Consider the following 22,146-nt stretch of genomic DNA (forward strand, 5'->3'; position numbering starts at 1 on the left):
TCAACCCTGTCCTTGGAACAAATGTCAGTCATTGCATACTTTCATTTTACCCTTTTTTCCTCTTAATTCTGTATCTAGAAAAAAGAGAAGGTAAGCTGATCTGCATGGTGTGAGTTGGTCACTAGATAGCTATTGGCAGTTTCTTATAGCCTGCATTACATTTCTGTTTGTAGTGTTCTTAGGTTTACTAGTGTTCTCTGCATGTTTCCACTTGTTTTAACTATCAAAGTTACAGCGTCTGTAATGTGAGAAAAATGGTATGCAGGGTTGTAGTGACAATGCCACCAAGCTTGCTACAGCTGCCAATTGCACATAATGTGGCATGCATGTATGGCTTGTCCACGTCCATTACTGCAACATGTAAGAGCACAACTTGACTTGAGTCGGTGCTCTTTATTACATAATTCTGAGAATTCTGTCTTGAAATTGAACAGTGAAAAATTGTGATACCCAATCTTTGTGGAGAGGGAAAGTGACTGTTTCTTCGGCTTTTAACTCTGCTACTCTGATTACGTGTTTTTATCTTAATGGCTTGATCAGGTTATAAGTTTTATAAGGTGTTCCACTTACGGAGAAATAAAGTGGCATTAGAGCAGTGATGGTCAACTTGAAAATTTATAGGGGGCCAGAAGAACAGCCTTGTGTCAGTGGACGCAAGAATAACACCCAGCACTGACACTGGGTACTATTACCCCTTCCCCCCCCACCCCCCCCCCCCCACCCCCAGTGAAAGGTGTGTGGCATTTATTTATTTTTTAAGCTGCTCTGTTGGCAGGTAAATTTTCTCAGCAGATCGGCTGCAGGGAAATTAGCCTCTTCATTTTGGAGGTGTTCCAAAATGGAAATGTATTCACATTAGCGGACATCAGATGTTCTTTTGCTAGCTTCTCAGTTCAGCAAAAAGCTGGAAAGTTTTGACTTGAGGATATGGGACCAAACAGAGGGTTCAGGAGATGCCATGGGATCTATATGCTCTGACCTATGTCTTTCCACCACTAAAGAATTTACATCTTTAGAATTTTACATCTAAAGAATTTACATGTTTTCTTCAAATGATCGTGGTTGAGGGTGTTTATTCTCGTAGCTCCAGGTTGGCCTCATTGTGCAATGCCAACCTCCTATTTGGCTTGTCTGCCAACGTTCTGTGGCCTCTGCCAGATCTGGTATCTTAAGGGACTTTTATCGTCAATCTCAACGGTTTAAGGTCAATCTTCAAATGTTGAGATTAAAAATCATATTCTTCCAGTACCATTTTAAGTGATTGCTTAATGTGCTGGAGCCTAATCAGAAAATTTGTTTTTTGAGTGGAATTCCACTTTAATCCATTGTAATATGTTGTAATATGAATAAAATGTGAGAACAAATGAACGTTTTTTTTTTTTGTTTTTTTTTGGTCTAACTTTTAATTTTTTAAAATTAGTACTTGGTTTATAAGTTTTCAGATCATAGATATTCGAATGTGAGTCGATATTGATTGCCACCACTGTGCCACACTTCACTGCCCAACCATTTGACTTAGTTTTGCTTTAACAGCAAGTGCTTTATTCAAAAAAGGAGCTGAAGAATGAAGTTTAAAAGATTTTTGCATTCACTTCTTTATGAATGCCATATCTAAAAAGTAATACTGTTACTTTTACCATGTGAATTCAAATTTTCAAAGAAATGTAAGATTACAACGTGTTCCTTGCTATTAGGAGGGTGAAGAAGGAATTATCTCTTATGAAGACTGTGGAATCCGACTTACTGTCTCCTATCACCTCAAGGATTTGGAAGGATCTTCCACCCCCCAGGTTGGGGATAAGGTTAGTTTCCTAATTTCTTATATTTGCCACTGAACTGTGGGGAATACGAAGTACATGAAATCTTGCTATAAAGTGTAGGAAGATAATCTTGCGAGGTTTCTGTTCCTTTTCATCCATCCCCCTAAACTGAACCCCACCCCCCCCCCCCCCCCCCGAAGTCTTGCCAAAAGTAAGGTGACATCTGCCTTGCCTAGATGCTGCCGCCAGCTTTTTTACTAAAGCTTTTTGGCAAGCTTCGTCTGGTCTGAAAAAAATGCCATCTTAATCATTTAGTTTAGGACTGGGTTTTATGCTGCTACATTCAGGTGATGGGTTACTGGCAAAAACATTTTTGCTAGGGCTGCTACCTAAAATGTACCGATATATAACGCTGCCAACTCCATGAGACCCCAGTTTTTTGCTAGTCACCTGTTCTCCAGAGAAATTTTTTTTCTTTTAAAGCAATGAATTTTTTTCATCCTAAACTTCTGTCAACATCTGACTGCCTATTGCCTTGTGCTATCTAGTAGTTTCCAGATCGATTTAACCTTGGGGTGTAGCTCTGCTACCATACCCAGGCCACACTGCATGGAGTGACCTGAAATGTTGTCAGGCATTGGATCTTACATTTGGCACGAAGTGCAACATTTGAAGTTGGCTGCAGTGCTCAATTCAGGTCCAGGGCTGCGGTCTGTGTCCTGTGGCTTTCAGACCCTGGAGACCCCTTCAGAGGTATGCTGTCTGTGATGGATTAAATCTGGACCCTAATAGGCCCAACTTTGGAGATCAGCAATACAGGATTTCCTTGTATATGCAGTCCAGATCCTGGCTTTCAACGCTATCCAGAAGGCATAGCATACTATGTGATTTAGTGGGCAGACATATTGGGGGGGTGTTCACTTTACTGAGGCACCCCCTGCCATTTTGCTTTTAATGCTTCTTGGTGATAACTTTAAAAAAAAAAAAAAATATTCCTATCTTGGCTTTTCCTCAGAAGTTTGAAGTAACTGCTTCACATTTCCCAAGTGACTTATTCTACCCACCTCTTCCACTGAGGGCTGTCAGGACATTGTTTCCCATGGCCATCTTCCACAGAGATACAGCCACAGGAACTTGGTTGACATCTTGGTTATAGTGGCTTTCTCCAGACACTCAAATCCATACTGTACTCCTGAGCTTTGAGAACCCCACTTGGAATCACCTCACTAACATTGGCTGATCACAGGCTCAAAGGAGATGGGATGAAAGGACTTAACAGCATATGTTCAGACTGCCTAGAGGAAATTCAGAACACCACTTGGGGTCAGGTCTGTTCCCTTGTTCTGAAGTAATGTCCAATATTGACACAACTCTCCTAATCTGACTAACCAAAAAAACTACACATCCTACTACACTCGGTATTTGCGCAGCTATTTTTCAAATGCAGTCCGTTATGTTGAATTTTAATGGACAAAACCCAGTATTGGTTGGTAAAATATAAAAGATGTTACGCCGAGTAAATAGATGCCAAACATGTCACTTTAAAATTGCGCATGTCCGTGCAACGGTGTAAAAAAATACAAAAATGTTATTCTAAGCTTTTGCAGGTTACCACTTTAAGTTTACACAGAAGGTCTGGTGCTAGAATTGTTGCTCTCGATCTGACATTTGCGGTGATACATCGTGTGGTGTGATTAGTGGTTACTTGAATGTGGGGGACCAACACATGGGTTTGCCTTTGCCCACAGGGGGACATCCCCTCCTTCCGCTTGTAAAGGCAATCTAGCGGTTAATTGGATGAATGTAATCCTATTTATGTCTCAAGAATTGCTCTGATCTTTGTCCACATGCACCAGCCTCTGTGGCTAAAAGCTCGGTTTGCTGAACATGCTTGGAAGAAATGCCTTCTACGCCTGCTTTCTTAATGGGAAGAACCTTTTTGGAGATACTTTGATACATTCATCAAGGTAATTATTGGACTAAAGGTCTTTCTGTTCTCCCCAGACATCAACTTCCAAAACCAAGGCTTAACATGTCCTTTCTTCGCAAGCCCTGGCCTACCCAGCCTTCTAGAAGCCCTCTTCATAATGTAGGGGCGCTCCCACTCCTCAAAGTGGGGCAATGTCTGTAGGTTTTTCCACCAGTCTGGATGTAAGACACATCAGACCCCTGGGTTTAGCCTGTCATTTCAAAGTGGGTACAAAACCGAATTGCTATCTCTTCCCCCTCCTTGCTTTTTGCCTTCCTTTTGTGCCAGCTGCAGACCAAACTAAAGCCGATTAGAATGATGGCCTTTCACCAACTTCAGATACTAGAGGTGGTTGTATCAGTTCCTACAGAAAGAAGAAAAGTTTAAATAAAAACCTTGAAACCAATTCACAGCCCCAAGACATAAATTGTGGTGGGAGGCGGGTGTATATAGGGTCCCAGAACGGAGCTTAAAATCCCTTAATGGAATTGGTTGTGTATCAAAGTTCCTGATTAAAATATACATGATCTGTCAGTTGCTTCCTGCAGATGAGGGAAATTTCTTGCATCGTTAGACCTGCAAGATGCTTCTCTTCTAGGTCTTCTACAAACCTGGGGCATTCATGTTGAAGGTTATTTTAAGGACTCCTCAGCAAAGATCTCCTCTGCCAATGGTCAAAGGGGACCATTCATTTCCTCCAAACCTTTTGGCTTGATGTTCTTTCCAAAGTTTTCCTCCGATGTCTTAATCACTCCTTATTGCATTGCTTGTTTAGACAAAAAAAAAATTTCAAGCCTTACGGCAGGATTATGTGGATATGCTTGATGGCCGGACCTAGCAAAAGTGTTTGCCAGTGTCCACAATAGCAGCATACAGCCCATGGTCTGTGAATACAAGTCCTGTACTTGAGGATGAGTAATTGTACAATCAAGTGTGGGGTTTTTTTTTGTACTTGTCTGCTAATCATTTTGTGTTTTTTATTGGAATTCATTTTTAAGTTAACATTTGTTTATCTAGGTTGAGTTTAGCATTTGTGAAGCCAAAAGAACTGGTCAACAGACTGCAGTCTCTATTAAGGTTCTTGGACGAAATTCCAACAGCAAAAGGTTTTATGGCTATGTGGCCACTCTAAAAGATAACTTTGGTTTTATTGAAACTGCCAATCATGATAAAGAAATCTTCTTTCACTACAGGTAGGTGTGTGATCAATTTCCCAATTGCATAATGTATTTCATGTGATCTACCTACAAGATGGTTTGCTAAAGTTACAGCTTCACTTTTTCTTCTGTGATTCAGCTCTTTGTTCTTTCCTCGGTGTCCTAGCCATTTTTCACATGTTTCTCAACCTTTTGCCAGTCAAGGCACCCCTTAAAATTACGAAAATTCTCGATGCACCCCATTCTAAAATGTAAAAAAACTAAACTAATAATTTTACACATTGCAGCAGCATTTACACATGTAAAACGCCCAACCCACCCATTAGAGTTGACATGTTATTTCAAAGCAAATATGTTTTTATACACTGGTATTGACTAGTATTCCAGAAATTCTTCATTTTCTCTCCCTCATGCAGCTAACATGACCCCAATACTGATGAAGAGGGGTGGATAGTCAAACAAGGATGCTATGCAGGTGCCCTATGTCCTCATCAACCAATGATGTCAATGGTTGTTAGGAAACTTGTGGCTTTAACAAAAGAGCAGGGTTAATTCACCCACTTCCTTGTATACAATGTTTGGACAATTTAAAGGAAATTTTAGGCATTTTGCGAAGGCACCCCTGGGGAACGCGGAAGGCACCCTGGTTGAAAAAGGCTGCTCTAACATACAGTCCAGGCAAATTTCAATAAAAATAAAATTATACAGGCAGTCCCCGAGTTACAAACATCCGACTTAAATGTGACTTGTACTTAAGAATGTCACGTTGGTCCCGGAGACCTCCGGAGCGGCCATCTTGCTGATCACCACATGCTGCCACTTACCTATGCTATCAGACTTAAAAAAACTTAAATGTACCTGTTCCAACTTGCATACAAATTCAACTTGAGAACAAACCTACAGAACCTATCTTATTCATAACCCAGGGACTGCCTGTACTTCATTTTCTTTGTACTGAGTTACTCCAAAAAATATCAGCCATATTTTACTTGGGTTATAAATAATGCCACCAAATGAATGATCCAGGACGGTGCTTGCATCTACTATATGGTCTACCTGTATTTATTTTCACTTTGCCATTAAAGCCATGACTTCTTGGTTTTATGCAAAAGATGATTCCCAGTCTCTACCCACCTGGTTTTTCTCCCTGTCCAAATAAACTGATGACCAATAAGAAGCGTTGTCCGGTACATACTACTTATGAGAATAATTGCTGTTACCTTTTGAATACTGACTGGATTGCCTCTGTTGCAATCCATTTCTAGAATATCTGTTGTGAAACGGTTTCAGGTGGTAGTAAAAATGCCATCAGTTGCTTTAATTGATAAAGTAGTAGTTCCTGAATGGCGATTAATTAACTGATGCCCCTATTTGTGACTGAGCTTGTAATGATTTAGACTCTTGGTGCCTTTAACCAGTTGGGAGCTGTTATTAAATGAATGCTCTATGGACTGGTTTTAGGATGTAAAAAAAAGAACTTTGTAGTGAAATTAAAACTATAATTTTACAAATCAAAAACTCTGACTTGGTTCACACTTGCTGTTGGGGGTAGTTAATAAAATAGGTGGGTTAGACCTTGTTTTTCTGCTCCTGTTAAGCTACGAAGGCAGCCAGATGGGGTTGTAAATATGCCCTGGCTGCAATGCCCTGCAGCACAGAAAAAAGTAACCCCCTGTTGTGTTTGGACACTATTGCCACCGAACACAACCAATTGAGTGGGGTCTCAATGCAACCCTGAACCTAACTGTAGGTTATCGGTGGTGGCACTGTATTCCCATTCAGAAACTGTTTGGCCATTATAACAGAATGCTCTTCAGAAGATCGCACAGGGGTAAACCATCTCTAATAATAGTGTGTCTTATTTTTTCCATAAAGCGAGTATTCTGGAGATGTAGATAAGCTGGACCTTGGAGATATGGTGGAGTACTGCTTATCCAAAGGGAAGGGGAACAAGATCAGCGCTGAAAGGGTCACAAAGGTTCATCAAGGTAAGATTATAAAACAAAAAATTAACTTTATTGTATTTTTTATTGAAATCTTGTGTTTCATAAATTGTTGCGTGCGCTAACATACATACAAAACAAAATATTTTGTTTTGTATGTATGTTAGCGCGCGCAACAATTTATGAAACACAAGATTTCAATAAAAACTAGAAAAGCTACAATTTCTGGGGAAATTGTGTGAAGTGTTCTTGCCTCCACCAGTAGTCTACAACTGGAGTGGGTGGAGTAACTGGGTGGAGTGGCTTGAGTAACTGTGATTTGTTTGTGGACGGCGTGAGTTGCAAACAAATTGTCATATTGTGAAAACTATCAGGACTATGGCTTAGCCGTGGACATTTTTAGTGGCAGCAGGGATAGCTGAACGTTTTTTGATATAAGATTTGTGTAGGTGGGCTTGAAAATGAGGGAGTGATGGCAGTTTAGAAATCATGTCCTGATTTTTCAGCTCACACTCTAGTTTTGAACACTCCGCCATTCATTCCTATGGGACCAGTTTCACCACAAAAACACCGATTATTTTGTGAACCATTCAGCGAAACGTTCCGCAAAGTAATAGCACACCAATCGGGAACAATCCGCACGTTTCGGTATATTACTGTCTATGCAGTGTAAAAACTGTGGGAGGAATTAGGGTGGTAAATTTGGCTATAATAATATATGTGAGATAACAGTAAGTGGTCTTGCCATGCAAGAACACTTAAATACAATAGTTAATTTTAGAGCACATAGACTTAATATATTATGCTTTTTTTGGTAAAATATAAAAGATGAAGTTCCTTTTTGAGTAAACCGGCAATCCACGTGTTAAGATTGTGTGCACCCGTATCACTTTCACAAAAAATTAACGTTACACTCCTGGCTGCTCTAGCAGCTGGCAGTGTTTTAAAAGCCCCAGATTGCCTTAAAATGGTCATTTGCTTTTTAGCAGCGGTTTTTGTGTTGCAGACAAGACCGCCAGTGACAGTTGCCGTCCTCCCCTCTATGGCTTAGCTACTGATCGCTAAACGAGAGTTTTTTTGTAGCAAATGATGCCAGTCTAATGTAGTACCACTAGATTAACTTTCTTGGCCATTGTTGCTGCTGCTATAACAATTAAATACCAGTCTACAGATCTGCTAATCACTGGCATTAGTGATTTTGTAGCAGCAAGGGATACAAAATTACAAAATGGCCCTACTTACAAGTAGCAAACCTTGTGTGAAAATTGTCTTTTTTTTCTTTTTTTTTCTCTTGTGACCATTCATGCTTTCTATACTCATAACGGTTTCTTTTTGATGGCTCTCAAGTTAATGGATCCAGTGATGAAGTGAATCCTACAGTGTACTGGGGAAAAGTTGTGCGGCCCCTGCGGAGTGTAGACCCTACACAAACTGAGTACCAGGGAATGATTGAGCTTCTAGAGGAAGGTATGTTTTTAAATGCAACTGTTTGATCTAGTGGGGCATGTGCAAACTAACGTTTGAAATTTTACATTTGTTTAGAAAAAATCCTGATGTGTGTGTGTTGAAGACTAAATTAAACCAGAACTAAAATGTATCTGAGCACCAAAAGCCAAAAATGCTTTTTAATTCATTTTTATTATTCAAAGCCAACACCTCATCTATGTTCCTATGCTTTCTTTTACCAAGTGATTAAGGGCAGATGATTCAGGTAGCATTTCCTGGATTCCATCTTCCCTTCGCACAAATATGCAGACAAAAGGGTGTGCTTATCTCAGAAAATCCCTCCTCCAGATGACAGAAAAACAAATGACATGACTTCTGTGATGTGACATTTCCATAACCTAGGCCTGGGAACCAGGATGTAAATCAAGAAATAAAAAAAAAGTTGAAATTTAATAACTATAATAAACTTGCTAATGCTAGCAGCATAAGGATTAAAAATAGTTAATGTTCTGCTTTAAACTGTACTTGGTAAGACCCAAGATCTTGTTAGAGATATACAGACGCTTTAATGACCTCTGTTCATTATATGCTACGATCTTTGGTATACAGTCATAAATATTGGGACATCAATGCACTTCTAACATTTTTGGCTCTATACACCACCACAATGGATTTGAAATGAAGCAAACAAGATGTGCTTTAACCGCAGACTGTCAGCTTTAATTTGAGGGTATTTACATCCAAATCAGGTGAACGGTGTAGGAATTACAACGGTTTGCATATGTGCCTCCCACTTGTTAAGGGGACAAAAGTAATGGGACAATTGGCTTCTCAGCTGTTCCATGGCCAGGTGTGTGTTATTCCCTCATTATCCCAATTAAAATGAGCCGATAAAAGGTCCAGAGTTAATTTCAAGTATGCTATTTGCATTTGGAATCTGTTGCTGTCAACTCTCAAGATGAGATCCAAAGAGCTGTCACTATCAGTGAAGCAAGCCATCATTGGGCTGAAAAAAACAAAACAAACCTATCAGAGAGATGGCAAAAACATTAGGCGTGGCCAAAACAACTGTGTGTAACATTCTTAAAAAGAAGGAACGCACCAGTGAGCTCAGCAACACCAAAAGACCCGGAAGACCACGGAAAACAACTGTGGTGGATGATCGAAGAATTCTTTCCCTGGTGAAGAAAACACCCTTCACAACAGTTGGCCAGATCAAGAACACTCTCCAGGAGGTAGGTGTATGTGTGTCAAAGTCAACAATCAAGAGAAGACTTCACCAGAGTGAATACAGAGGGTTCACCACAAGATGTAAACCATTGGCGAGCCTCAAAAATAGGAAGGCCAGATTAGAGTTTGCCAAACGACATCTAAAAACACCTTCACAGTTCTGGAACAACATCCTATGGACAGATGAGACCAAGATCAACTTGTACCAGAGTGATGGGAAGAGAAGAGTATGGAGAAGGAAAGGAACTGCTCATGATCCTAAGCATACCACCTCATCAGTGAAGCATGGTGGTGGTAGTGTCATGGCGTGGGCATGTATGGCTGCCAATGGAACTGGTTCTCTTGTATTTATTGATGATGTGACTGCTGACAAAAGCAGCAGGATGAATTCTGAAGTGTTTCGGGCAATATTATCTGCTCCTATTCAGCCAAATGCTTCAGAACTCATTGGACGCCGCTTCACAGTGCAGATGCACAATGACCCAAAGCATACTGCAAAAGCAACCAAAGAGTTTTTTAAGGGAAAGAAGTGGAATGTTCTGCAATGGCCAAGTCAATCACCTGGTGGTGGTGTATAGAGCCAAAAATGTTAGAATTGTGTCGATGTTCCAATATTTATGGATCTGACTTAAGTGTAAGCTGTGAAAACTGCCAGTATTGGGGTTTCTTTTTCCCTTCTTGTAGAATTGGAAAAATGGGGGGGGGGGAATATATATATATATATATATATATATCATGTTAGTGGTAGTGCCCCATTAAGCAAGACATTCAGGTAATGGTATTTTTGTCTTAAATGACCCATGCATTTGACACCTTTTTGAGGTTACATGACTGCATACAGATGAGGCTGCCCTTGCTTATTAATTTGGCATGAGAAATACAAAAAAGGCCCTAAACTATCACATCTTAATGTGTTCCTAACAAAACCAGGCATTTCAGGTTGAACATGCAAATGATAAAGGAGAGGTTTGGTATAGAGCAGGGCCAAGCTCCGCTCTTAGTAGAAAGGAACAGACCGCACTTGTAGGTAGAGAGAGCATAATTACTTTGCTAGCATCTATACCAACTTTGCCAAATTCTGCTTTGGTAAGAATTGTTCACATCTACAGTATATGGGGTGTGTGTTTTTGTAAATTTTTGGTAAGAGTTGTGAAGGGTGATTGTGGAAATTTTGTGAACATTTTTTCCAGGTAACAGATCCCTCCCTATTAATATAATATATATTATATAATTTTTGAGACATTTTGGATACTTTGCTTGTTTGTATTATGAGGAAGTAAGGTATTATAGAGAAGGACCTATTGAGTGTTTTGGGGTTTTTTTTTTTGTTTTGTTTTTCTAGTGGGGTAAATGTTAAGATTTGCTGTAAAATGAATTTTCAGCAGGTGTATTTTTTTTTTTTTTTTTTTGTTCTGTTCAGTTGTTGACAAGCAGAAAATAGCTGAGGAAACTCCCAAAGAAGCTGAGGAAGCCGAAGCAGAAGCAGAAGCTGAAGCCAGCATAGATGCAAGCAAGCAAGGTATTATATATATATATTTTTTTTTTAGTTTCCAGAATTGTACTTGATATGTTTTAATACACTGCTCAAAAAAAAAAATAAAGAACCCCTTTTTAATTGGAGTATAGCATGAAGTCAGTTAAACTCCTGGGATTTTGATCTGGTCAGTTAAGTAGCAGAGGGGGTTGTTCAACAGTTTTCAGCTGTTTTGGTGTTAATGAAATTAACAGGTGCACTAGATGGGCAACAATGAGATGATCCCCAAAACAGGAATGGTTTTACACGTGGAGGTCATGGACATTTTTTTCCCTACTCATCTTTGCTGTTTTTTCACTAGTTTTCCATTTGGCTAGGGTCAGTGTCACAACTGGTAGCATGAGGCCATACCTGGATCCTACAGAGGTTGCACAGGCAGTCTAACTCCTCCAGGATGGCACATCAATACGTACCATTGCCAGAATGTTTGCTTTGTCTCCCTGCACAGTCTCAAGAGCATGGAGGAGATTCCAGGAGACAGGCAGTGACTCTAGGAGAGCTGGATAGGACCGTAGAAGGTCATTAACCTATCAGCAGGACCAGTATCTGCTCCTTTGTGCAAGGAGTAACCGGATAAGTACTGCCAGAGCCCTAAAAAAAATGACCTCCAGCAGGCCACTGGTGTGAATGTTTCTGACCAAACAATCAGACTTCATGACGGTGGCCTGAGGGCCCGACATCCTCTATTGGGCCCTGTGCTCACTGCCCGGCACCATAAAGCTTGATTGGCATTTGCCATTGAACACCAGAATTGGCAGGTCTGCCACTGGTGCCCTATGCTTTTCACAGATGAGAGCAGGTTCACCCTGAGCACATGTGACAGACGTGAAAGGGTCTGGAGAAGCCGTTGAGATTGTTATGCTGCCTGTAACATCGTTCAGCATGACCATTTTGGTGGTGGTCTGGGGAGGCATATCCATGGAGGGACTCGCAGACCTGTACAGCCTTGGCAATGGCACCCTGACTGCCACTAGGTATCGGAATTAAATCCTTGGACCCATTGTCAGACCCTACACTAGTGCAGTGGATCCTGGGTTCCTCTTGGTGCATGAAAATGCCTGGCCCCAAGTGGCGAGAGTATTCAAAACAGTTCCTGGAGAATGAAGGAATTGATACGATTGAATGGCCCCCACACTTCTCTGACTTAAATCCAATAGAACACCTCTGGGATATCCTGTTTTGGTCCATCTGACGCCGCCAGGTTGCAACTCAGCCTGTCCAGGAGCTCAGTGATGCCCTGATCCAGATCTGGGCTGAAATACCCCAGGACACTATCCGTTGTCTTATTAGAAGCATGCCTGACGTCGTCAGGCATGCATACAAGCATGTGGGGGCCATACACGCTACTGAGTACCATTTTGAGTTGCTGCAATGAAACTTCAGCAAAATGGTCTAGCCTGCTGCATTAATTTTTCAGTTTGTAGGTTGCTAATTTTAATTTGCATCAAAGACACCCCGAAAATCAGAGGACTGGATTCAAACGATGGGGCATCTTTTCGTTCCTAACACGTTACCCAGTCCATATCCGTATAGTTATCCAGCATGATATTTTTCCCCATTGAGATCTGATGTGTTTTCAAAAGTGTTCCTTTTATCTTTTTTGAGCAGTGCATTTGGTACAAAAAAAAAATCTAGAAAAAAATTCCTCCGTTTTTAAATAGTCAGCATTTTTTGTTTTGTCCTCACTGTGCATTTTGGGGTTGTCCCCTCCAGAGGGGAGGGTAATGAAATTGGTAACTGAAAATGTTAGACTTTTATAGAAAGGGGCACTGCATGTTAATGTACCGTGAACACAGTAATGCATAGGTTGTTTGTGGCAAAAGTTGGTAATGGTGACTGCTTTAAAGACGCTCCTTTATGGATGATCCTGCCCAAGAGTCTTTTGCAGTGTCTTGCCATCGTTCCCAAACGGAGACTATTTTGGCTCTTATTGATTCAGTTTGCACCATCTAAAAACTTAACGAGCAGCCTTTAGCCTCTACAAGCGCACTCCCTAGTCTAGCATCCTTTTAGAACTTTTGACAACAGACCTTTCTGGTGCGTTCTCTTTGCAGTCGAGGATTGCAAACATGTGGACAAGAAGTTTGTACATCCTAATCCTATCATCAAAGTGATCACCATTAGCATCCAGACTCTTTGATTTGGCGAACTGCTGCATGAACAACATTGACTAGTGTCCACAGGACTACAGTGTAGTCAGTGTAGGCTACAGTACACCACATTCTTGGTGTTCCTCCACAGCTAGGAATTGAAGGATGTTAAGTACAGGGAAAGTGAAGGGAATTCAATAGAACCTCGATGTACGGTCCAACATTCTGGCAGAATGTCTCGTTGGTCGTGAGGTGGTACACCATCTTGCTGGAAGTAAAATAGCTCATCCACATAAACCGCATGAATGGCCTGTAAAATGGATGTGCGAATGGATGAAACCTAATACTACACAATGCTGCCATAATTTGGTTCAGGTTTTAAAAGGGCATAGATAACTGTTGAAGTGTGTACATTTTTTTGGGCTCCCTCTGTATTTCTGGAAAAGTCAGTCGCTAATAGCCATAAATGCTCAATTTTGCCTTGTACACTATAGAAGTGGAATTTAATTAAAAATGGACTGTTCCCACTCTGGATCTTGCCATTCCAAGCTACTAAACAATCTGTTTCTTACAAACAACAAATGAACCATAAGTGATTCAATGGTGCTGTTAATAAACAAATTAATAATTGACTAATTCATGAAAGTCCATAAATTCATTCCAACATGATAATCTTCTATTTGTTTGCCAAACCTGAATCGCCACGTGTTCAAGAAAAAGCGTTCCCCCTTTTGGGTGTACACTCATCAAATTCCCATGCCTCCCACTCTCATGGTTGGCATATATTGCTTTGAAAAACTCCCAAGTAAAAAGTATGCCAATATCAGTATATCCACAATCCTTGCTTCTCTCTTCCAGAGACATTGGCTATGAAAGAGTAAAAAGGTAAAACTCCAATGGTGCAGTACAAATAACACCTTTTTATTAAATATAGAAATCTAATGTTTCTATTGAGGGCATTCCCTCATTTAAGGACTCAGTTAACTGGTATTTGGAGACTTTTGAAGTCCTCCTTTTTGCTTTGAAAGATCCTACCTGTAATCAGCTAATGTCCAGACTGTCATATTGGATTGAAGTACTTCACAACTTAAATTGTGAGCCATCTCCTGATATAAAGCTTATGTCTCCAGCTCTGATATTCTGTGTAGATGCCATGGAGAGTGTGATTTGTCAAATCTCCAGAATGTAATTACTTTCTGCGCATGTGTGGAATTTTATGGCTAAAGGCTTGCTCCATGGATCAGGCTCGGGATGTGTGCCGTTCAGGCATGCCTTTCATCTTATTGGGACTTCCTTTGAGGAATATTTTGATGTAGCTACTGAGGTAAAAGGGGTTCATATCCTACTATGTGATCTGATCTCTAGGCCGCCTCTACTGTACTGTAGGTCCTTTTTCATGGCAGACCCTCCACCTCAAAGCCCACCTTATTGAAGCCTTGTACTCGTTGAAAGTTTACCTCCATCCCTGTAGTTGAGGGGAGGGGTTGTCTGACATCTCCTGGCTTGGAATAGAGATGTGAACTCTTCTCTAAATTTTAGGAGGTAAACTGTGCCCAACGCTGTCCTCTCTACTAAATACTGCCTAATCCATCTTGCTACCTTACAAAAGTAGACTGTTTTCCTACACCACTTTGTAGCTTAATTTCAAGGAGTGCCATCTCCTTCCACTTTAGGGAGAATTACAAGGGCCAAATCCTACTCTGCACAAAATCCTATACAGGGACCTTTGTATGCTTAGGGATACATGTCCCGTCATGCCATTCCTTAAAATATCTATTGAAATTACTGCAGTAACTAGGCACCTAGGTGGTCTCCTGTACACCTGTCATATCTCCTGCCAGGTCTCCCATAGACCTGCCACTAACTCTCATATTTTCTAACCTAATAGCAAAAACAATGTGATGTTTTATACTTTCCATCTATTCACACTTGGTGTAGCCCTTAACACGGCTGAGAAAAAAAATCACAGCGCTTTGTAGCGCTATATTAGACACTTTCTTATACCCTTAATGTCCATATCCAAGGGTACATTTAACTTTTTTTTTTTATACAAGGCTCCTGAATCAAATCTTTGCCCAAGTGGTGATGCTCACACTTATTCCTTTAGTTGATTTCCCATCCTTTAGGGCTTCTCCACCCAACCTTGTATTGCCTAGGGCAGGGGTAGGCAACCTTTTTAGTAGGTGGAGATCTACCTGAACAACATGGAGATCAAAGATATTCGGAGTGCACTTTTTTTTTTTTTATTTATCAAAAAATAAATTTACTAGCAAGCCCCCAGTAATAAGGATCTAGAATTGGCCACAAGCCAAAGCATTGTGACCACAGCATGCCTCTGCAGCTAAAGGGGGAGTAGAGGAAGATGAAAGAGCGCACAAACCTTGCGCATTACCTCAATAAATGGTGACTAATTTTATTAATGAGGAAATATGCTCACAAAATGATTGTATAACAGGCATAAGTAACCATAATCCAAACAGGGTTACAGGTAAATCAAAAAGGGGGGGGTATGAAGGCTAACGCGTTTCGAAGGGTGCTCCCTTCTTCATCAGAGCTGGGTTTGGCAGATAGAAACTTCAGTATGGCAGAATTCCCATGGCAAGGAGATATTCAGCCACTGAGTGTCAGTATTCCAGCAGTTCAGCCTGTTTAGTGTCAAAGGGGGAGTGTTTGGGATGTGATAAAACTGCAGCTCAGGCAAGGGGTTTTACTACACCCCAACTACTAATGTAAACAAGCTGTAACGCACAGACCACTTTACAAAGTACCACCAAAATGAACTGCTCAGTGCAATTCACCCCCCAACCATATTCCTCATGATAAAGATCTCCCCTAAAATTTTTAACTTTTCAGAGTCGGTAAATGTTTATTTGGCCCATTTTGCCTAAGGAAAAGCTGCCTAAAAATTATGCACACCTTGATATAGGGTGTTGATCTCCTTAGGCCACACCCTTCTTCACACAAATACACATCACCTGATATGCTTAAATCCAATAAGCATTTAAGTTTATACAGCTTGAAATTGGACAATATGCATAAAAATTATGAGTTGGTGAAAATATTCACTTGCCTAATTGTACACACATTGTACATTCCATACACAGTACCGGACACCCTCCCATCCATTCCTTGGTTTTGTTTGCTACAAACTGAGGAGTCACAGACGTAGTGGATGAGTGCCCAGGTTTGTATTTTTTAGCTTTATCCTTTTTTGTAGTTCATTGAGGGACGGAGGTCCCACCCCTCTGTTTGCAAAGCAGTACCAAGAGCATGATCAAACTGTTATAACAGAGGTGTCTTTGCTGCAGTGCTTTTAACCTCCCTGGAGGTATTCCCGAGTGTAGCTCGGGGTAAAGTTTCAGCACCACAAGCGGTAACCCCGAGCTACACTCGGGAATACACTGCGGCGCTGATCCGGGATCTCTTCTTCACTTACCTTGTCCTGCGCTCCCGCGATGTCCCCCCTGCAGTGTCCCCGGCAATGTCCTCCGGCCGATGCCGGCACCCGTCTTCTGGGTTCCGTTCCCTGCGAAGTCAGGACATACAGGGACGGAATTGGCGGGAATTTTGAAAATTGTAAAAGTGACATTCACTAAATACACTAAAATCACATAGTAAAACATTACTGTATCAAACCATTTCACATACATTTTGTCCCTAGTGCTTTGTCCTGTGCCCTGCCTGCATTTTTACTGTTCTTTCTGCCTTAAAACTGAGAAGTCCATGGCGTTCAAAAAGCGTCCCTTTAGGTCAAAAGCGGTTTTAGACCAGCTAGAGAACAGTGATAGTAAATTAGAACTACTTGCAGAATTGAGTGATAATGATTCGTGGGGAAATTCGTCATACACTGAAAACGATTTTGCGACTTTGCTCATTGATGTGCGAACTTGGCGCTATATTTCAAATTTCAGTGTTTTTGGTTTGATTTAATTATTGAATTACATTTTTTATTTTTTATGATTATGTATTAAATTATAATTTGATTTCATGTTTCAAATTTTACAATACCCGGAATGTTTACTAGACTCTTGTTTGGACAGATTTCAGTGAGTTATTCCTAAAAGTTACAGGCCTACAATAAAAACAACTACATATTTCCATGCAAAAAAAGTACCGCTTTGAGCACAGAAATATGGACATAATCAGACCGCTAGGGAGGCTACATGGTTATATAAATGTAACTTGGAGCTCTAAGAAGATCTTGAACATGTGGTTTCAGTCTTTGCTTCAGTGTTCTCAATATGTTTTCCAGCTAGCATGAAAGGACGTCTTATCCCTTTTGGTATCGTGGGAATGTCAAACAAAGCAGACTGCCTTCAAAAAGGAGAAACTGTCAAATTCCAGCTCTGTGTCCTAAGCCAAAATGGGCAGACAATGGCCTGCAATATTGAGCCACTACGTAGGGGTACTGTTGAATGTGTAAAAGATCAGGTGAGTTCTCCAGTTAGTGAATATCTCTTATGTTAGTGATAATGTTTATCAAATATAAGTTGCAAGAGATTTCATAATGCTCATTGACATATTTGTGGAGTGTTTGGTTTAACACAAGGCCTCAAATTCCTTTAAGAATTAAGCCCTGCCTTTTTAATTGTATAATTGGGATTTTATGTGACGGACCAACAGAAAGTGGCACATAATTGTCAAGTGGAAGAAAATGATCAATGGTTTTCAACATTTTTTACAAATATCTAGAAAGTGTGGTGTGCATCTGTATCCAGAGTCCTTTACTCTGATACACCTAACTAAAATCTAGTGAAACCAATTGCCTTCAGAAGCCACATAATTTAGTAAATAGAGTCCACCTGTGTGTAATTTAATCTCAGTATAAATACAGCTGTTCTATGAAGCTCTCAGAGGTTTGTTGGAGAACATTAGTGAACAAACCGCATCATGAAGGCCAAAAGACACACCAGACAGGAATAGCGTTGTGGAGAAGTTTAAAGCAGGGTTAGATTATTAAAAAAAAAAAATCCCAAGATTTGAACATCACTGTTCAATCCATCATTTGAAAATGGAAAAAGTATAGCACAACTGCAAAACCTACTAAAACATGGCCATCCAAATAAACTGACAGGTCGTGCAAGGAGAGCTTTAATCAGAGAAGCAACCAGGAGGCCCCTGGTAACTCTAGAGGAGTTGCAGAGATCCACAGCTCAGGTGGGAGAATCTGTCCAAAGGACAACTATTAGTCATGCACTCCACAAATCTGACCTTTTATGGGAGAGTGGCAAGAAGAAAGCCATTGTTGAAAGAAAGCCATAAGAAGTCATGTTTTCAGTTTGCTAGAAGCCATGTGGGGGCACAGTAAACGTGGAAGAAGGTCCTCTGGTCAGATGAGACCAAATTTTTTACTTTTTACTCTAAAAGCAAAACTGTGTGTGTCGGAAAACAAACACCACACATCACCCTGCACACACCACCCCAACCGTGAAACATGGTGGTGGCAGTATCATGTTGTGGGGATACTTATCTTCAGCAGGGACAGGGAAGCTATTTAGAGTTGATGGAAGATGGATGGAGCGAGCCAAATACAGGGCAATCTTAGAAGAAAACCTTTTAGTCTGCAAAAGACTTGAGTCTGGGGCGGAGGTTCACTTTCCAGCAGGATAATGACCCTAAACCTACAGCCAGAGCTACAATGGAATGGTTTAGATCAAAGCATATTCATGTGTTAGAATAGTCCAGTCAAAGTCCAGACCTAAATCCAATTGAGAATCTCTGGCAAGACTTAAATTGCTGCTCACAGACGCTCTCCATCCAATCTGACCGATTAGTGTTGAACTATCACATAAAATCCCAATAAAATTTACATTTTTGGTTGTAACCTGACAAAATTTTGAAAATTTCAAGGGGTATGAATACTTTTTTGAGCGTGTGTGTGTGTGCATGTGTATATATTTATATAAAAAAAAGTGTGTGTGTATGTGTGTGTGTATATAGGATTTATTACAGGTACTTATATAGCGGTGTCAACTTATGCGGCGCTTTACATATATATTGCACATTCACATCAGTCCCTTACCCCGTCAAGGGACATACAATCTAAAGTCCCTAACTTACATTCATACATACTAGGACCAATTTAGACAGGATCCAATTAACCTACAATAATGTCTTTGGAGTGTGGGAGGAAACCCACACATGCACAGGAAGAACATGCAAACCCCAAGCAGGTGGTGCCATGGTTGGGATTCGAGCAAATGACCCTAGTACTGCCAGGCGGAAGTTATGCACAGTGGATCTAAAAAGTCTACACGCCCGTTTAAAATGTCAGGTTTCTGTGATGTGTAAAATATGACAGATAAATCATTTCAGAACTTGTTCCACCTTTTAATGTGACCTATAAACTTTACACCTCAATTGAAAAACAAACAAATCTTTTAGGGGAAAAGTAAACATAAACTAAAATGCATAATTGTGCATGCCCTCTTATAACTGGGGATGTAGCTGTGTTCAGAATTAAGCAATTGCTTTCAAAATAATGTTAAATAGGAGTCCGTACACACCCGCCATCATATAAAGTGCCTCTGATTAACCCCAAATAAAGTTCAGCTGTTCTAGTAGGTCTTTCCTGACATTTTCTTAGTCGCATCCTACAGCAAAAGCCATGGTCCGCAGAGAGCTTCCAAAGCATCAGAGGGATCTCATTGTTAAAAGGTATCAGTCAGGAGAAGGGTACAAAATAATTTCTAAGTCATTCGATAGCGATACCATGGAACACAGTGAAGGCAGTCATCAAGTGGACAAAATATGGCACAACCGTGACATTACCAAGAACTGGACGTCCCTCCAAAATTGATCAAAAAACGAGAAGAAAACTGGTCTGGGAGGCTGCCAATAGGCCCTACAGCAACATTAAAGGAGCTGCAGGAATATCTGCCAAGTACTGGATGTGTTGTACCATGTGACAGCAATCTCCCATATTCTTCATATGTCTGGGCTATGAGGTAGTGGAAAGACTGAAGCCTTTTCTTGCGAAGTAAAACATACAAGCCCGGCTAAATTTTGCAGAAACAGATCTGAAGTTTCCCAAAAGCATGTGGGAAAATGTGTTGAGCTCTGATGAAACCAAGGTCTAACTTTTTGGCCATAATTCCAAAAGATGTTTGACGCAAATACAACACTGCACATCACCAAAAGAACACCATACCCACAGTGAAGCATGGTGGTGGTAGCATCATGCTTTGGGGCTGTTTTTCTTCATAATTCCCTTTACCTTGACTAAAGCCCCAGTTCCAGATGAACAGTTGCAAATACCAGTCAATATTGGCACAAAACCTTCAGGCTTCTGCTAGAAAGCTGAACATGAAGAGGAACTTCATCTTTCAGCATGACAATGACCCAAAGCATACATCCAAATCAACAAAAGAATGGCTTCACCAGAAGATTAAAGTTTTGAAATGGCCCAGCCAGAGCCCAGACCTGAATTGAAAATCTGTGGTGTGATCTGAAATTGCTATGCACAGGAGATGGCCTCGCAATCTCGACAAATTTTGAGTGTTTTTGCAAGGAAGAGGGCAAATATTGTCAAGTCAAGATGTGCCATGCTGATACTCATATCCAAAAGACTGAGTGCTGGAATAAAATCAAAAGGTGTTACAACAAAGTATTAGTTTAAGGGTGTGCACACTTATGCAACCATATTTTAGTTTTTTTATTTTTACTTCCCTTCACCTAAAGGATTTCAGTTTGTTGTTCAACTGAGTTCTGCAGTTTATAGGTTACATTAAAGATGGAAAAAGTTCTGAAATTATTTATCTTTGTCTCATTTTAAGTGCTCCCTGGTCATCAGTCGCCCCGGGCTTCTCTAGCATACCCTGTATACCCTATAATTGTGTTAAGCAAAGTACATTCATGCCAATAGGCTTTATACAAAGTGTGTGGGGAGGAAATTGCATATGTCTGCATTAGTTACTGTATTTTTGCTTGAATGTAACTGGTAAAGTATCACTTTTAAGCTTTTAATTGAATTTGAAAATGTAAATGCATTGTGTAAAATCACGTGAGTAAATGTTACCACATTATTGAGCTGTTGAGTCTAGCTTATTTGTCTTTTTTTTTCTCTTTTTAGTTTGGCTTCATTAACTATGAAATCGGTGACAGCAAGAAACTTTTCTTCCACGTAAAGGAAATCCAAGATGGAGTAGAGTTGCAGGCAGGGGATGAGGTGGAATTCTCAGTTATTCTTAATCAGCGAACTGGGAAATGTAGCGGTTGTAATGTTACATTATTAAGGTAATTCACTTATTTGTGTGGCTTTGTTTTTGCTTGTGGTTTTTTTCTGCCTCCATTAAAGCTCAACTCCAGGCAGAAATGTAAACCGCTGAGCTGTAGTTTTTTTAGACTGTATTTTTATGTACAGCTTACAAAGGTACCAGAATATTTTTTTTATTATCGGCTTTGCAACTCCGTAAACTGCTACTTGATTGATGTTTTAAAGTGCACTTCCAATTTTGCAGTCAAATTTGAGAAAACCCTACTATGTTATGCCTTCACAATTCAAAAGCATACCTTGCCTTTTTAGATGGTTTTCAGAAGAGAGCCTTGTAGCTAGCTGCATGGCTTTCTGAACAATGTCAGTCTGTCCTAAGGACAGGTTGTGTTTTCTCTCAATCATTGCCCACCAGAAGGTTTTAACTCTTCACGACTAGGGCATTTTTTTTTTCGCTATTCAGCACTTTGCTACTTTAACTGGCAATTGCACTGTACGCCAGGAGTGTAAAACTTGTGGCCCAAGACAACTATGAATGCGGTGAACACATGCAGCCGACACAAAATTTGACAGCATCTCTTTACTGGACTTTAAGTTTTATCTTCCCAAAGAACAATATCCCACTCTTCAAAGTAATGCCTTATTCGTGTCATCAATTTTCTGCAAACCCTATTATTTGTGAGCAGATATTTTCAAAGATTAAGCACATGAAGGGGCAAAATTAGAACCAAAATATCTGATAAGCACCTTGAGAATTCATTGAGCATTGCTGCTACATCCATCGAACCAGATATTGATGAATTAG

General features: G+C 40.4%; 1 protein-coding gene across 8 annotated transcripts in view; it reads left to right on the top strand.

Moving 5' to 3' along the window:
• Positions 1 to 22,146, top strand: part of CSDE1 (cold shock domain containing E1) — a 71,289-nt gene that overhangs the window by 42,272 nt on the left and 6,871 nt on the right. For all 8 annotated transcript variants that reach the window (XM_089685418.1, XM_089685425.1, XM_089685421.1 and 5 more), the window contains 7 exons: positions 1,695 to 1,802; positions 4,747 to 4,922; positions 6,762 to 6,874; positions 8,177 to 8,296; positions 10,926 to 11,024; positions 17,382 to 17,560; positions 21,201 to 21,364. In XM_089685418.1, coding sequence (XP_089541544.1) covers positions 1,695 to 1,802; positions 4,747 to 4,922; positions 6,762 to 6,874; positions 8,177 to 8,296; positions 10,926 to 11,024; positions 17,382 to 17,560; positions 21,201 to 21,364 — 959 coding nt within the window. The remainder of the gene's footprint in view (positions 1 to 1,694; positions 1,803 to 4,746; positions 4,923 to 6,761; positions 6,875 to 8,176; positions 8,297 to 10,925; positions 11,025 to 17,381; positions 17,561 to 21,200; positions 21,365 to 22,146) is intronic.

This window comes from Staurois parvus, unplaced genomic scaffold (genome assembly GCF_062004578.1).
Source record: "Staurois parvus isolate SC_StPar_1 unplaced genomic scaffold, SC_StPar_1.0 ptg000375l, whole genome shotgun sequence".
Taxonomy (NCBI): domain Eukaryota; kingdom Metazoa; phylum Chordata; class Amphibia; order Anura; family Ranidae; genus Staurois; species Staurois parvus.